This window comes from Hemiscyllium ocellatum, chromosome 22 (assembly GCF_020745735.1).
Source record: "Hemiscyllium ocellatum isolate sHemOce1 chromosome 22, sHemOce1.pat.X.cur, whole genome shotgun sequence".
In the NCBI taxonomy this organism is placed as follows: domain Eukaryota; kingdom Metazoa; phylum Chordata; class Chondrichthyes; order Orectolobiformes; family Hemiscylliidae; genus Hemiscyllium; species Hemiscyllium ocellatum.
Genome location: NC_083422.1, coordinates 47090935 through 47103836, shown reverse-complemented (window position 1 = coordinate 47103836; position 12902 = coordinate 47090935). Strand labels below are relative to the sequence as shown.

At 40.7% G+C, this 12902-nt stretch overlaps 1 protein-coding gene across 1 annotated transcript in view; it reads left to right on the top strand.

Annotated features, from left to right (window-relative positions):
* cfap43 (cilia and flagella associated protein 43) overlaps window positions 1-12902 on the top strand; it is a 93480-nt gene that overhangs the window by 35618 nt on the left and 44960 nt on the right. The window contains exons 13-16 of the mRNA XM_060841805.1: window positions 322-425; window positions 917-1066; window positions 10277-10443; window positions 12245-12397. Of these exons, the coding sequence (XP_060697788.1) occupies window positions 322-425; window positions 917-1066; window positions 10277-10443; window positions 12245-12397 (574 nt within the window). The remainder of the gene's footprint in view (window positions 1-321; window positions 426-916; window positions 1067-10276; window positions 10444-12244; window positions 12398-12902) is intronic.

Sequence of the window (12902 nt, the reverse complement as noted above, 5' to 3'; positions counted from 1 at the left end):
GTAAAATGGCTGTTATATCAACAATTGCAGCATTTCCAGAGAACGTTGGATCCAAAACACTGGATTACTTCAGAGAAAGCCAACCCTGTATTGAGAAGCCTGGAATTTGAGAGAGACAAGACCAAATTGTTTTATCTGGTCATCCTGGATTGTTGAAATCTTCAACCCATTGTTTATAAATCATTTAAAAGCTTCGGTGATTTTAAAGAAATCTCAGACTTTTGTAGTATACAACTGACCTGTAAAAATATTTGCTCTTCAGTACTGTGCAATGAAAGGTACAGCTTCCAATCTTCTGTTAATTTATTTGTGATCTTTTAGATATGACCACGGGGGTCAGTACCTTTTGGCTGGATGCTCTGATGGACATATGTTCATTTTGAATGCTAAACCCTCCAAGCAGTTTAAAGTCCTCGGATATACAGGTAACCATTCCACAGATGCATGTCATTTGTCAGCTGAGTCCCAAAATGATCCACAATCATCTTATTTACAAAGGCTAAGTTTTTGTTGTTCCCAATTATCTTTGGATTGTCAAAGACAGTCCCTAAGCAAACAAGTTGCTTGTTGATCTAGTGATAGGTTTTCCCAATGTAGATAATGAGAAAAGCTCCCTCCATACTGCCCTTTCAGATTCACCCAAGACAGGTACAGCATGGGTGTTAAATACACTGTAAAATGTCAACCTTAATTTAACCTCAAAGTTTGTGCGAAGATTTGTAGCTCGGGTGCTTGTTGTAGTGGTTCTGTTTGCCGAGCTGGAAGTTTTTGTTGCAAACGTTTCGTCCCCTGGCTAATTTAACCTGCACCAGATTTCCTTTTTGAGTATTGTGTTGTCTCAAAGCCAGCTCATGCACTGTCTCCCTGCCTTGGCTTTGTAATGTTTTACCTTATTCACTTTTTTTTTGTCCAACAGAGATAAAAGATGAAATTATGGGATGTTCTCTTGCATTTCACATGTCAAAGAAAATTGTGAATTGCCTGATATTGGCAAGCCAGACTGGAGATGACAAATCACATGGAGCCACTTGGCTGACTAGATTTGATCTTCTTGGAGATCTCGCAGGTAGGAAGAGGACCCAGGACTGCTGTCTCAGTCAGGAATTCGCAACAAATTTGTATTTGCAGTTTTACATTTCTTTTGTTGTAATATGAGCTCTGTTTCTAATCATTGTGACTTACTTCCTTTATTCCAGCCATAGTTTGAGCACTGCATTCAACATCCTGACAATAAATTTATTAAGATTTTGTACCAGACAAAAACCCTCACCTTAACTCCTATTCCAGGAAATGATCATGATTTCAACTTGCGGTCCACATCTAATTGAAAATTGTCTAAATATTATTGAACTTGTTCAGGTCTATTATCATTTACACTGTTAACCTCCCTTTTAAGATGCACACAAACTACCAGAATTAACCTTCTTTGCTAAACCATTAAAGAACAAAGTCACAAGTTAGCAACTGTTAATAAATACTATAAAATGCTACAAAACTTCAGCAGATCAGGCAACATCTATGAAGTTACCTTTCATCAGATACAATTGTTAACTTCAGGATCATAATTAGTAGCATTTAAAATTTGGTAGTGAATCAACAAATAACAAACAGACAAGGTTCACTGACAGGTAGAGGAGTAGGGTTGAAGAAGCCATAATTATCACAGTAATTCAGCTGTATCAGTTTACTGACTGCAAATTTATAACTGTGATCAGTGTCTCAGAATAGTGAGATTAGAGTAGATTGCTTGCACAGTTGACAAACTTTGTTGAAATTGTTAAAGTCTGATGTTGATGGTTTGTATTATTTAATAACATCTACAACCTTTGTTTATGAGGTGATGCAGTGAAATTGTTTCCTTGTCCTTCTTGTGGAGTGATGTTGACTGTATTAATCCAAACCATGGGGGTGATAATCATTCCCTTTCAGTACCTTTGACCCAGTTGGATTTGTCCTATGTCTAGTCACTGTAATCATTCTAACAGGTTGAGATCCCATCTCCCTGGGTCGGACAGTAACTTGCACATGAAAATTTATCCTGTTGCTCTTCTTCTAAGGAACCAACAATACTTTAGTTACTCTCTTCCTTTCTATATACTTATAAAAGTTCTCTCAGATTGTTTTTACATTCCTGGCTAGGTTGCTGTTATATCCTATTGTTGGCCTTTTACCCCAACATATTGATTTGCCTTTTGATAATTTCTGAAATACTCCAAATCCTGCTGCTCTTTGCAACAAATAAATCTCTTAATGTAATACAGTTCTTAACCTCCTCAGAAAGCCACAGAAGATCATTGACTCAGTTTTTAATTTTCAATGTAATGCATTTTAATGAATACTCTGAGTTTCTTCAAATGTTTCCCACTGTTTATGCACTGCCATACCTTTTAGTGTATATGACTAACCAACCTTAGCCAGTTCACCCTCAGACTATATTATTGAGGGTAAGTTTATGATTCTTGCTTATAATTTAATAATGTCAGTTTCAAACTGCAAATAGAATTCAATTGTGTTATGTTCCCTTTCCCTATGAATCTTTTATTAAGGTGTTCTTAATGAAACGTATCTCATTACACGGAACTAGATCTAAGATAGCTTGTCCCTAGGTGATCCCATTACATAGTATTCCAGGAAACTGTCCCAAAAAGCATTCCACAAGTGTCTTCCAGATCACTCTCACCATTTGATTGGAAAAGTTCATCAGAGCTATTACATTGCCTTTGCTACAAGCTCCGATAATTCCTTATTTAATGCTCTGTTCAACAGAGTATTACTACTATTGCAACTCCTGTTGGAGGCTTATAGACTACTCTCACCAGATTTTTTGATTCTTGCTATTGCTAATTTGCACCCACACTGATTCTGCTTCCTGATTTTCTGAACCAATATCATTTCCCCTTCATGTTCTTGTCATTTTTTACTATCAGAGTCTCCCCCCTCCCACTTCTATTCTGCCTATCCGATAAAGATATATTTAAATTTATTCTCAGGAAATTCTCCCAATGAGGTATTAAGACAGAATATTCTCTGTTATAAGACACTGGTCTACAGGGGAAATGTTTGACGTTGGTGTTATGTGGCGCTATTTTTTATAGGGTTGTATCTGGGGAAGCAGCAGGTACCAAGTTTTCCAGCATACTTACTATGTATTTTAAAAGCAAGTTTGTCTGGTGAGTAGCATATAGTCAGGAACATTGGGGATCAGGAATGTCCTATGTTTGATTCCTGCTTTTTGCTGCATTAGTAATTCCTAGCCAGAGAAATGGTAGCTCATATAGTCAGGGAAGGAGAAATTGGCCACGGAGCCTGTTCCAAAGGCACCTGCTGGAATGTATTGGATTGGGTGGTGCTAATGTGCCTCTTAACTAGATTGACAAAGCTGTCTTATGAGGGAAGATTGAACAGGATAGGCTGTATTCACTGGAGTTTAAAACAATGAGAGATGATCTTATTGAAGTATACATGATTTTGATGGGCTTGAAAAGATGGATGCTGAGACTTTTTTCCTGGTGAAAGAGTTTAGGACAGTTTAAAAATTAACAGTCTCCCATTTAAGACGGTGACAAGAATAAATTTATTTTCTCGGATGGTCATTAGTGTTAGGAGTTTTCTACTCCAGAGAGCATTGGGGACTAAATCATTAAAGATAATCAAAGCTGAGTGAGACAGAATTTTGATCTCAGGATTCTTGGAGAACGGACAGGAAAGTGAAATGAAGTTAATGCTCTGATCAGACCAACCATGATGGTCTTAGATGGTGGGGCAGGCTCAAGACAATGAATAGCTGACTCCTGCTTCATTTTTTAAATTCAAGCTTAATGTACGCAAGGAATACATGACGTTGTTGCCCATGGCATCAATTCAGTTTAGGGAAAATGAATAGAAAATGAAGAGCAAAATATATGTTTATCTGCCCTGCATCTTTTGTGGAGAAAATATCGAGAATCACCAGGAGACGCAGAGAGTTCTTCAAGAAGTAGGTCTTTTATTTGCAAACAAAAAACCGTGACACTAAGAAAGCAGATTCTTGAATGCCCCCAACCTCAGAGTCAGTGGATTTTTATATCTTTTTTTGTCATGTTTCTGTTAGCTTATCAGCACGTCCAACTATATTAATCAAAGTACCTCACTCTAACTACACAATAAACCAGTGATGTTAGTTCCCATTATATCTTTAGTTGTATATTCTACTTAATGTTATTCTAATGTCACAGTTAGATATTTAATGCTAACTCTGCTACAGTGATCTTCCATTCCAGACTAACCTGTCATGATACTTATTTAGCTATTCCATCAATTACAATAGTCTCCTGTCTCAAGTTGACTCTACTAACTATTAATTAGATATTTTAATGTCATGTCCCAAATATTTATGGTCCCAATCCTGTCATAATAACACTTAACAGAGAAACTTGCTTTATTACTTGTGTTATCTCATCTTGCCACAGTGACCTTTCAGCCTTAACCTTACTCTGCTAATTGGTGTAAAAGCATTCCACTATTCTTATCCCATCCTGCCTTCCACAGACCACAGATTCCCAGTGGTCTTCATGCTTTAATCCTTCCCATGCTTTCATGATCTTTATTTTCCATAATCCCCCCTTTGGGACTTACTGGTCTCACCTAGAGTAAGAAGACAATAAGCTCAGCCCCTCTTGTGCCCAATACAAACAATGTAGGTCCCAACACAGACTAAATAATTTTCGGAGTCTGAGACTTAAAGGGTTATTCCTCCATTCCTGGGGACCTTTGGGCCAAAAACCTGTCCTCCAATAACCAGAACAGGAAAAAAGACCCAAGATCCCTCACAATCTCAGACCCGTGCTTTCTTCAGAAGTATCATTGATGTCCCCACGTGGACATATTCCTTGCATGTGGCAGTTGTCAGATCATAATAGTAGAGTGGTAGGGTTCCATCAGAGGAGTAAGTACTTCCCGGGGTAGTTGAAATGACCACAAGTTGCCGTGTAGTGACACAAACTAAAAAGGATGTAATAAAAGGTAAAGCACAACAAAAGACGAAGGCGGCAACAAGCAAAACCGCACCTACAATAAGACTAATCTTAACAAACCATGCTCCCCATAACCCAAATATATTATTCAGCTAATCAAAAGCCTGATGACCAAACCCCACATTGTCTATTAGCTCCCATCTTAGATTCTATAGTTTTTCCATTACTTTAGTAAAAGATCCCCTAGGGCTAGTGTTGTTAGGTATAAAGGTACAACAATGCTCCCCAAACATCACATAAACCCTACCTTTATCTGCCAGTATCCAATCTAAGCTCTGTCTGTTTTGTCATGTCATTTTGGTAGTAGCATCCAATTGTTCTCCCAAGGCCACAAGGGCATCGTCAGTATAATTGATAAATGGTTGTAATAAATGTAATCAAGCACAGCAGGTCAGGCATCATCCAAGGAGCAGGAGAAACGACATTTTGGGCATAAGCCCTTCTTCGATTCCTGAAGAAGGGCTTATGCCCGAAATGTCGATTCTCCTGCTCCTTGGATGCTGCCTGACCTGCTGTGCTTTTCCAGCAACACATTTTTCAGGTCTGATCTCCAGCATTTGCAGTCCTCACTTTCTCCTCCTTCATAAATGTATTAATCCATTCAATATTCTTGCTAACCCCTATCACTGGGATCACAGCCCATGGCAATCTCATTGCGGACCTTAAACTCATTACGAATATCTCTTGGCTGTCCTATGCTAGCAATCCGAATTGTCGGATCAGGGCCATACCGTCGCTTAGTTCGGCGCAAAGCTGACTGTGACATAGCATCAAGCTGTGTGTGTGGTGATATAACTACGTCGTGTAGGAGCATTACACGGGCAGAGCTGCCACTCCAATCAGCGAGCAGTGTTGAGTGCAACCCTCCTTTCTTACCACACAGCCACCAAGTATCTGCCAGTGGGACGCGTTGAGAATTTAAAACAGCCCCAGATGTGGTGTCCACCTCGAGTTCAATCGTATTCCTGCAAAGACTTTTAAAATAGCCTACTGCTGTGGAGCCATTTCGCTTAAAGCATTCAAAATTCAACCCTTCCTGTATCCTGAAAGCAGCCATAGGGAACGTGTAATTAGGCTTACTGGTGGACCACGGGGTACTATAGCCACACCACCTTTGGAGTTGCTGCCTGCCCACATCATCCTGCTGATAGAACATAGAGGCCTGAAGTAGGAGGCACCAAAACGGCAATGGGATTGCCTGTAAGTTGATGAATCATCCGGGTTGAGAGATCGGCTAGAATGCGGTAAACGCCATTGAGCACAGGTGGTCGAGTTATAAGGCATAGGGACAACATAGTATGAGGGGTTGCTTTTGTACACAAGAAACAGTCCTGTCTAGCCATCATCATATAGTTGGCCCTTTGATACCAGTGATTGTCACGGGCGCGTACCCATGTTAGGGCAGCGAGGTCTGTACTTCTATTAATCTTTGCCTCACAGCCTGAGTGACCCTGGTATTACCAGTCCAGGTCTGCAAAATTAATGGTCTCCAAGTCTGAGTATGCAGGCCTGGCATCAGAGAGGGGGGTCTCATGGGCATCTCCCATGTTTTCCCCATCCCTGCTGCAGGAGAATTATGCTCCACATCTCCATCACAATCATTTCTGGAATGATCAGTATCCCCAAGAACTTCACCTCTACCTTGTTCGGAACCCTGCTGAGGGGTACTAGCCTCCTGTGTGCCCATGTCCAAGTTCCTCGGCCTCAGCTCCACTTACCTCAGTGTTAGAGTTAGTTTGTGCTGGTGGGAGAGCTTTAGTACACTGATTAAGGTGGTACCATACATTTTGTCCTTCCATTTGGATGGCGGTAGGTGATGCCTTAGTCACTACGAAAGGTCCTTCTCTCCTCAGCTCATTCCAGTGCTTTCGAAAAACCTGCATGTACACCCAATCCCCGGGTTTAATAGGTCCTTCCTCATTGACAGGTGGTGGTTCCCTTTGTGTTTCCTGCAGGTGGATAGTCTCTCCATAGTTAGCCTCTCCACCTAGGCACTGGCATAGGTCTACCTGTGAGCATCTCATGTGGTGTTAGATTGGTCATGCAATTAGTCTGCATGCGATAACTCATTAGCGCCAGCGGCAGCGCATCAACCCAATTAAGGTTGGTGCTTTCGCAGATCTTGTTTAATTTGGCTTTCAATGTCCCATTAATCCTTTTCACCATACCCTGTGACTGGGATGATACACGCACCCAAACCTCTGTTTGATTCTCAAAGACTGCAGCACCAACTTAACTACTTTCTGAATGGAGGCCAACCCAATGTCTGAACTAATTTCCAATGGTATACCAAACCTTAAGATAACTTCATTCGTCAGAAATTTCACTACTGTCCCAATCTTATTTCCACTGGGCTAGCTGATTCACTATCCCCAGATCTGTATCATGCTGTGACCACAAAGTGGCTGGTAATGCATCTAATTGCTCATTACCATATTGATCATCTTCCTCCATTGTCACTGGCATGCTCTGCTGGGGTGTTACCTTGACTTCCTTCGGATTCCTTGTCAAGTTGCAGCATGCTAGGATTTTAATATAGCTGCCATCCCCGGATTCCCAAATCCCTGTCGTGAGCATATGCCATTCCCTTACTGTTTCTACATGCCTGGCCATATGTCCTAAGTCCTTAGATTGATATCCCTTATTTACCGGTAAGATTACATGTGGTGCAGCGCCTGATACACTGTACCACTTTTCCAGGAATGCATTTCTCTCTATTTGCAGGATCACTCCCTGCTCCTTTAATACTATTGCTTCATTCTCAAATGTTGTGGAGCAGTGACTTCCTGCTGCAACTTCCTCTCTAACACCTCATCCTGAGACTCATCAAATATCACGGTACAGTGCAGCTCAGACTTAGGTGGTCTTGCTTTAGTCAACATCGTCATCACTTCTGTCTTGAATGTCTTGAATGTCACTTGCTATATCCCCTATCCAATAAGTGTTAATACCTTTAACTTCTTGCATTACCAGTTATGTATTGGCCTTTTCTACGACCAAGCCTTGCTATGTGCACTCCAGTCTTACATCTGACTGTAGTAAAGCATCCCTACCTAACAAGTTAATTGGCATCTCTTTAGACACTAATAGTGGCAGAACTATCTCCCTACCTTCCATTTCTAATCTTACTGGAGCTATAAATTGAGTTAACTGTGATTTCCCTGAGAACTCTACAGTTTTAACAAATATACTTGACATGGGAAGGTGAGAGGCATGCCGCGGCTGTACACAAGTGTATGTAGCTCCAGTATCTATCATCACCAGTGTCTGCTGCCTTTCTATATTAACTTGTATTACTGGTTCTTGATCAGCCTCCCATATTACTACAGGGTACTGCCCCTACCCACCCAGGTTCTCAGGGCATCCCTAACACATCCAATACGGGTTAACAGGTCCTGCTGGGCCTGTAGGTGTCTGGGAAGTGGCCAGTGGGGATTCCCGCCATCTAGGCCCGCTGTAGGGCAGAGAGGGCCCAGTCCAATAAGGGCAATTCCTCCTAAAGTGGTCTGGTTGATGGCATTCCCAGGACATCATTTCTGGCCCCCCTTGAGCCTGATTATTTATCATGTACCTTAGACCCCATTCCTACGTCCCTGTCCTTGGGGACTCCAGTTCTGTTTAGGCTGTTGTTTAAATCTGCCCTGCCCTGGGTACATCACCTGCAGGAAAGCTTCTCTGTCTGGCTACCTTATTGGACCCCCCTTGTACCGGCACTCAGTTCACGCCAGAGTTGATTACTGTGTCGGTTCTTACTGGCAACACCTTTTTAGCCTTTTCTTTTTCTTTCTTTTTAAGCTCTTTGAGCTGCATTTGCACCAGCTTCCTTTATACCTCTTCCTGCTGTTCAGATAGTTTCACTTTGTCTTTTCGAAACCTTTCAACTGCATGAGCTACATGATCTCTAAATTCCTGATGGCCCATTGATGATGTCAGACCACCTCCTCCAGTCTTGACCTGACTTGGGAGAGCTTTGCCTCAACGATGGAATTTCGGAACACTGTGGTCAGCAACTGATTAGCCTCTGTCTTGCTCTGTTTCCAGCCTCCACTTCTTTAACTGTTTGTCCAGGTAGGCAGCCGGGTTTTCATTTTCTCCCAGTGGATCCCCTCTCAGAGTCTGGGGGTCCATTTTGGGTTGATAACAGCTTCTTAAGGCCTGCCATACATTCTGTCTCACTCGATCAAACCCGACCCCATCAATCATTGGATTGTCTGCCACATTTTTCAAATGGGCTCGGACCATTATTTCCTTTAACTTCGGGAGCCCTACCAACCTCACCAGCAGTGCCTTCACGTCTCCTATAGTCAGCAATCGCCCTGTGGTTTCATCTTCAAAAGCCCTGATCCACTTTCCCGCTCCCTCATGTAAACTGAGCAGCGCATTCTTCTGCCCTTCCAGATCCTGAGTTCCCCGAGGAATGTATTGTGGGTTTCTCCCTTCTTTTATAAGGAGCGATAGCATCCTTTCCTTCGTTCTTTTTTCCCATTTTTCACAAATTTGTACAATATAATTTCTTGCCACTGGAAATTTCTTACTCAGCATCTCAACTGCAGTCCCTTTATCCATCCTACGATATGTTTTAGTCCAACCAATGTACTATCTTTGCTCTCATAAATCACTTCTTCATATCATTCAAGTCCGGTAGTGCTTTGTCAATAGTTTAAGCAATCCCTAACTTTACAACTTACAATTATCCATTACCAATCTATCAATTCCTAACCGTCCTCAATTGCAGCTAGTTAACACAAACAACCTATTCTCATTCATTCAGCCTAAACTAATCCAACACTGCACCTTCAAAATGCACCATTCACTAATGGTTTCTTGAGAAATTTCGCTCTCAAAAAAAACTATCTTAAGTTCTTACAGTGCAAAATAAAATCAAAATCAAAATTTTTCCATAAACCCTGGAATCTCCTCCTTAAACCCCTCCACCTCTCTATTTCTTTCGTCTCCTTTCAGAGGTCTTAAGGAGCGTCTTAGACATAAGCTTTTGGTTATCTGATTTAAATAATGCCTTCATGATGTGGTGTCAGATTTTATTTGATTCCACTCTTGTGAAGCAATTTGGGACAGTTTTATTATGTTAAAGGTGTTATGTAATGCAAGTAATGTTGTTGATGTTCAGCAAATGCCCGGTTAAATATCCTTCACAAGTTCAATAATTGGCTTATATCTCATGTTTAAAATATAGTTTGTGTTTGGAATATGCAACGTTTCACAACTTGTGCTGAATGTGCTCCACATATTAATTTATTTCCCAGCATCTTCTACATCTGTTGATCACCGTGGAAAGATGAATGATGTTGCTATTCGGAAACAAGATTGTCAAGCCGAGTTGCCTCTGACCTCTGTAATCCTGAACACCGACCATCACGTCTATGGGTACTGCACTTTGACAAGGACCATCTATAAATACAAGATCACGAGGGTACTTATGAAATGTATACTCATTCTCTCTGCTTTCACCATCTTTCTCTCTTACTTTGCCTCTCTTGCTCCCTCTTTCTGCTCTCACCCTCTGTAATAACTCAGGAAGCCTAACTGGCAAAGAGCATAATTTATTGTGGAACACCAAAATAGAGTCATAAGACGTGGTATACATGGGCTAGTCCCAGCCTGGGACAGATAGATCAATGGACCCAATTCTGGATGTTTTATTCAGTATTTTCCAATCAACCTGCTCAGAGATATTAATACACACTTCTGGAGCAGGTGGGTTTTGAACATGGGCCTCATGGCTCAGAGATAGCCACACTACCGCTATGCCACAAGTGACTCAGGATTGACTTAATAAAGGATTTATTTGGTGAGTTTCAGTTGGACAGGCCATTGGCTGTTACCAACGGAGGAGATTAATTAATGATTCCCCATTGGTGTTGTGGAGATTATCATGACCTCGCTGTGATTGATCTCTCTCTCTCTCTCTCTCTCACTCACTCACTCACTCACTCACTCACTCACTCACTCACTCACTCACTCACAAACTGTATGCCGGCCCTCCTTAACATACTTCACTCAGTCTCTTACTATGTGGATTAACACTTCCATGCTTTCGGGTCCTCTTTTATTTTGACTGCCATTCCACTTTTGTCTTCTCTCTCTGCTAATTGTATTTTCCTTTTCACTTCCCTCAAGTTATTGTATCTACCTCTCACTTGAAATATTTACCTGATGTACCTTGTGCAATTTCTTTTTGTTTAATCACACTCTTTATTTTCCACATTATCCTAGAATCTCAGCTTTTGGCTCCCTATCTTTTGACCTTGGTGGAATGTATCTAAACTTTACTGAAAAAAATGTGTTGATTTGATGTAATTGTACCTGTGTTATTATTTTTATGGATATTCTTGCATTTCTGTTATTATGCCTTTGATTCCATTTTACCTAACTGAGATTCCCTCTCAACCTTTGACTCTAACTCTTTTTAATTTTAGTTCTACTTTAGATGCTCCATAATTAATTTAATACAATGATATTCTTATCCTATTTCTTTCCCCAAACCACTGGGCCTAGTCATTCACTAGACCCCCAGTGCTGATCTCTATTTGGGCTGAGAACGTAATGATTAAGGAAATTCTGCTGAATAGAATTCAGAAATTCCTCTTTCTTCTTACTCTTTTAACCCAATCAATACTTGCATGATTAAAGTCCCCAATGTGACCACATTTCTGTGATTCTTTGAAGATTTGCTCCATTATCTCATTCCCACCCACCACTTCTGTTTGCGATCATTCTCTTTTTGATTCTCAACTCTAACCAAATGGGTGCTGCCATTGATCTCTCAAACACATCTTCACTTTCTAACAGCACAATATTTTCCAAATCAATAGTGTGACCCACCTCTGTTTTCACCTTTTCTGAACACTTTGTATTCTTGTATATTAAATGCTTAGTACTCACCATTTATAATGCCATGTCCCTGTTATTGTTACTACATCATATTCCCAGGTGGCACTTCTTCCGTTTGTCACTCACCAATCATATTCATCACGTTTTGTGCATTCTCATTACATATAGCTGGGAAATAAATACAACACTCAATTGCCAAGAACCATTATCATAATAAAAATAAGTGCATTTTTAACATGTCTTTCTCTTCATCACATGACTCCCTGCTCTGCTCTTGACTAATACGTCCTACTCTCTGCGCAAAGCTAGCCAATGGTCTGTTCCTGCCCCTCACTCTTTCAAAACTCCATCTGTTTCACTCTCTCCCTTTCTCCCACTAGGGTTCGTCAAATGATACATTTAACCTGATCACTCAGGCTAAAGTTGAAGGTCACCAGTTAGGACCAGGATTCCTCTATCTGTCTGCAAATCAACAGTACTTGGTATCTGTGGCCAGGGATGGATACATTCAGTTAAGAGATGCCAACAACCTGGTAAGTACCTGCTTGAGGAAGTGCCTTTGGAATTATAATACCTATTCCATCATCCAGACATTGTCTGTATATGGAGGACTTGTAGGAACAAATTCAGCAAGAATACAATCATAGTAATATCTATTATGAATTTTTGATTAATTGTTTAATCTACCCTATCCCCTGTCTATTCAATCTCCTTCTATACTTCGTTAGGATAATTGTAGTGTTGGAATCAATGTTTGGTCTATTGAATTAACATGAATCCAAGATTAGGCAGACCTGAGAACAGGTGTGTTTATGCCAGCAGAAAGAACTGGGTTTTATATGCACAAAAAGAGTCAAATTGAAAAGACTTTTAAAAATGCGTATGGTATCCTGGGTGTGTTTATTTTAGGAATAGAGTGAAAAAAAAAGGCTGTATTAAATCGTTTAGTCCTCAGCCAGAATACTGAGCTTAATTTGAGGACTGCACTTGAGAGAGCATGCAGTGGAGATGTAACAAAATGGTGTCAGGAAATAGAGG